The sequence below is a fragment of the Rhagoletis pomonella genome, unplaced genomic scaffold (genome assembly GCF_013731165.1).
Source record: "Rhagoletis pomonella isolate Grant_MI unplaced genomic scaffold, Rhpom_1.0 Rhpom_scaffold_00006, whole genome shotgun sequence".
In the NCBI taxonomy this organism is placed as follows: domain Eukaryota; kingdom Metazoa; phylum Arthropoda; class Insecta; order Diptera; family Tephritidae; genus Rhagoletis; species Rhagoletis pomonella.
Window position 1 is genome coordinate 10,899,111 of NW_023458560.1, and position 4,737 is coordinate 10,903,847.

The following is a 4,737-nucleotide window of genomic DNA, read 5'->3' on the forward strand; positions in this document are numbered from 1 at the left end:
ACTCAGCTCACACATGTAAATAACCAAAAATACTTTCAAATTCATTAGAATCCACTTAAACAAGTAATTAAATACTTTTCAACATGAATTAGCAGAGTGCACTTTTCTTGTGTTTACAATTTGGTTGCCAAACACACTACAGCTGATCGTTTGACACATTTACCAGAATTTATTCTCGGACTAAAACTGGTAACTTCTGACAGAGAGAGAACCGTATTTACTCTCTTTTTTGTCCTCTCAATAGTCAGAGGACCGAGTACGGGATCGATTTCCAGTAAAATCTGACTGATTCTGACTATTTCTGACTAGTCCGGACTCGTACGGGATCGCAACTTATATGTCACCAATCATGCCAGTAAGGAAGATTAACGGGCTTTTACACGACGGCAGTGATGAATATCGCAGCGAATTAAAATACAGTGGCTCCGGTGGATGCAAACGCTCCAGCCTGCAGTGGTTCAGCTTGTATGGAGCAACGTTCAAAACTCATTTTCTCTAAAACTAAATAATATTCCGCAATAAAATTTTGTACACTTGTTACTCTTTGTCTAGGCTACGTTGGTAATGAAATCGGATCAAAACTACGCTTGCCTTCCGTATAACGGTATTTTTGGAAAAAACGAACTACTGCAGCCAAATTACTAAAAATGTATATACAGAATGAACTTTAAGCAAAAAATTTAGTATGTATTTAATAAATTTTTTTTAAATGGGCGTGGTCAAGCCTACTTATCATGAAATATGTGTACCTGCCTAACCGATTTCATCCAATCTTAGTGCACTCATTACTGTTAGCTCCATTCAAAACTTCTTTGCAACTCTTTAACATCGGACAACAACCACTCTGACCTCCCATGTATTTGTACAAATTCTACGATATTTTACTATATAATCAGGGCTATCACAGAATCCATCGTAGCTTCGATTTCCGAATCCGAATAGCTACGAACGTAAATTCAAAATTCGTAGAGAGCCTTCATTGAATCCGTTCGTAATGAAGATTCGTACAGATACTCTACGACGAGATTATGCTGTCGGAACAAAATTTAAAATCACTCAATCTTAAAAATAGTGGAAGAAAGCTGCATTATTTTTAATATTAAATATTTATTATACTCCAAATTTGTTATAGTTTGATATAATTTCATATATTTGTGTAAACGTAGACGTAAAATACCAATGCCATACATACAGACATATGCACATACACGCATTCATCTGTTAGACGCTATTTAATGAATTAATATTTTGCATGAATCGAGGAAATAATAGTTTAGCAACATTTACTTTACTTTACTTTAATATCATAAAAATTTATTTAAAAAAAATTTTTTTTCTATTTAAAATAATAAAATCTAAGCTAAAAAAAAACTAAAAAAAAATATTTATTAAAAAATAAACAAAAATTAAATAAAAAAAGAAAAAAATCCCCACTGCCCCACGACTCGGACTCGAACTCGGCTCTCTCAATTGGCAGTCTAGTGCTTTGTACACTCGGCCATTGCGCTTGATTCGGCAGCGCGAGCAAAATGACATACATAAATGTCTGTTTCCTTTGCACTAACTGATTTCGAATCAGCATTCGAAGCTGGCAACGATATTTTCGAGTTCACTCGGATTCAGTGATAGCAATTTTTTCGTATTCGTAGCGGGCATTCGGATTCGTAGATTTTCTACGATGGATTCCGTGATAGCCCTGAATATAACGCTTAATTTCTCAGGTTTGTATTTTGAAAAATTTATGAGCCAAACATTGTTTTTTTTTTAATAGAATAAATAAATTTTTTATAAAAGGTTGTAGCTATGGTACGGCTGAATTTATCTATTTTTTAACTAAAAAACAAAACAAATTGTTGATATAAACATAGTAATAACTGTATTTGCATTGAATTCATGGAGTGTGCAAGAAAAATTAATATTTGTAGTACAAGAACTTTCTTTAAATATTCAAAATGTTTTTGAAGTTAAAATTTTTATGCTAATTTTCCATAAAAGTATTGTTCATGCTATCACCAAAACTACATAAATTAAAAGGTGAAACTTTATAAAAAATCTAGGAAGATTCAACAAATTTTCATCAAAATTTCTTACTTTTTAAGAAATTCATGTTCTTATGGAAGAACACGCTTAAGATCGTTGAAATTTTAAATTCAGAAATCAAATTAGAGATTTGATGAAAATTTGTTGAATTTTCCTAAATTTTATACAATTTCTGAAACTTTAGTTTATATGGCTTTGGTGATGCAGGCTGCAATTTGGTAGCATGTTTGGTAAAAATACAACTTCTGACACATCCAACCAGTTCGAATGCTTGCTTTTCAGGCTTCTTTTATCCTGTGAGCCTCTTTCCAAAACCGTCGAAGCCTTTTACATATGTTTTCCACGCGCAAATCAATATCACGAGTATTCACATTTTCTAAATCTGGCAATGCCTCTAATAGATGTCCCAAACCTTTCTCGTTTTTTTCCACTTCTGTACCACTCAGGAGGTACCAGAACTCAAACATTTCATTCCTTGAAAAGGATCAGATGTATGAATTACCTGTTAGTTAATAAAAAAAGAACTTAATTTTTTCTTTCCACTTAGTAAGACACGTTATCAATATGGACCAAATCGGACCATAAATACGGGTTTTCAAATATCTCGTCACCTATTGGATTAATTCATTTTTCATTTTGCATTGTCAACAGGTTCTGGCCTAAGTTTGCAGTTTCAAGTCTCTACCTCATCGGGAAGTTGGTTAAAATGGATTTCAAGGTTTGACTTCACCCGTGTAGTAAATAAAATCTTGTAAAAAAAAATATATATTTAACTAAGGTTTGGCTAGTCGCGGCCGTGTATAAAATAACCGTGCAAAAACGTGCAGCTAAAATATATATTATTTTAATTTATAGGGAATGGGCTTTCATTAAAAAAAATTAAGTGTGGCGCTGAGTGGTAGGGTTTTTAAAAAATGTATGTGTATGTAAAAAAAAATAAAACAGAAATTAATTAAGGGCAAAATGGACTTGGCTTAGAACCGACATAAATAATACAACTTTTAATAAATATTGATAATTATTGTTCTAAATATGAGCAGCTATCTTTGTCCTGAATCTCCATTACAGAGTTTCTTGAATGAATTCCGCCTTTTTTCATAAAATAAATCTTAAAAAGTTAGAAGTATTGAGTTACTGGAAACACGATTCATAATGAAAATGTGTTTTGTTAACATTCGAGAGTGAGGAAGTAATCTAAACAATTTTTTATCGCAAAAAAATTACACTGTAATGAAGTACCATTAATAATGACTGATTGCCTGTCAATCAATTACAGGTTAGACATTGTGCATATTTTTGAGTTTTGGGCTCCGGCTGAACCACTATGCAACCTCTACCTCTTTGCTAAGGCTTCTTTAAGCCTTGAAATTTTTTTAATTACTTTTTAAGCTCGTTCGTAAATCCAGAGCGATATCAATAATTTTAAGATAGTGTAATTGACAGAGCCTCTCAATTAACCTTTTTTCAACACTTTTGTGTAATAGTTAATTTCTAGAATCCTGCCATACTTTTTGCTGACTTTTTGTCTAATTTTTTAAAGATTGGAAAAAGGAAAAAAAAGACATTTACATATAGATGACTAACACTTAGTATGCGGGCGGAAGTATTAAATTTGTTTATATAAAAATATGCATTTACGTTTATTTGTACATACATATGTATATAGTACATGTGTGCTCTAAAATGTCCGTAAGACTTTTTGCATGCCTCTCAGATGAACATTCATTTAACGATTACCTGTCCTAAAATCCATATGAAAGCTTTCGAGACACGCGTTTATGACTATTTTTAATACGCACGTTTTATTTCTTTTTCAATTTTGGTTATTAAAAAAAAAATCCATACAATGCTGCGTAAAAATAGCGCCAAATAGTTACTGTCCTGAGGTATCATTTATTAAAAAGAAATCACCAAGCTACACTTTTGGTAGAAGAACAAAGCTCAACTTCGATAAGAGAACTCCAGGTAACGCTTCCTTAATATACAAACATACGTACACAGAACACAGATTTTCAGATAGCAATGTATGCATACATAGATACTATATGGTTGCACTGAGAATAATATAATGCACACTTAATCTCAACTCAATCATTTTCCAACGTAAAGCCATTGACCAATTATAGCATTAAAAAGTTCACTAGATTATTTATTTACGACAATAAATATTTTTGTAATTATATCCTGTAATAACTCAAACAATATATAATATCCATTTATACTTCAAACAGCACCCGGAGATTATCAACCGGAAAAGGTTCGCTTGGATCACAGCCCTGCCTACTCAATCGCTGGAAGATATGAGCTTAAAAAAAGCAGCGAATCACCGGCACCAGGAGCGTACTGTCCCGAAAATGTCCGTCTTGATTATACACCTGCTTACACAATGAGTGGGAGACATACAATTGTGGTTCAAAGTGATACTCCAGCTCCTGGTGCCTACTGCCCCGAAAAAGTGAGACTGGACCATACTCCAGCGTATACGATCACTGGGAAACATGAACATAAAATTATTAATAGCACACCAGCACCTGGCGATTATTGCCCCGAAAAGGTTCGACTAGATCACACGCCAGCGTACTCTATGGGTGGTCGCCACGATTTGAAAAAGGCCAGTGATACACCTGCACCTGGAGCATATTGCCCCGAGAAGGTGAAGCTCGATCACACCCCGGCCTATACAATGGCGGGAAAACA

At 33.6% G+C, this 4,737-nt stretch overlaps 1 protein-coding gene across 1 annotated transcript in view; it reads left to right on the forward strand.

The window, feature by feature from the left end:
* The window catches only part of LOC118740393 (DNA-directed RNA polymerase II subunit RPB1), a 58,021-nt gene that overhangs the window by 44,327 nt on the left and 8,957 nt on the right, over positions 1-4,737 (forward strand). The window contains 3 exon segments of the mRNA XM_036471910.1: positions 3,904-4,005; positions 4,272-4,733; positions 4,736-4,737. The exon segment at positions 4,736-4,737 is cut by the window's right edge and continues 655 nt beyond it. Of these exon segments, the coding sequence (XP_036327803.1) occupies positions 3,904-4,005; positions 4,272-4,733; positions 4,736-4,737 (566 nt within the window).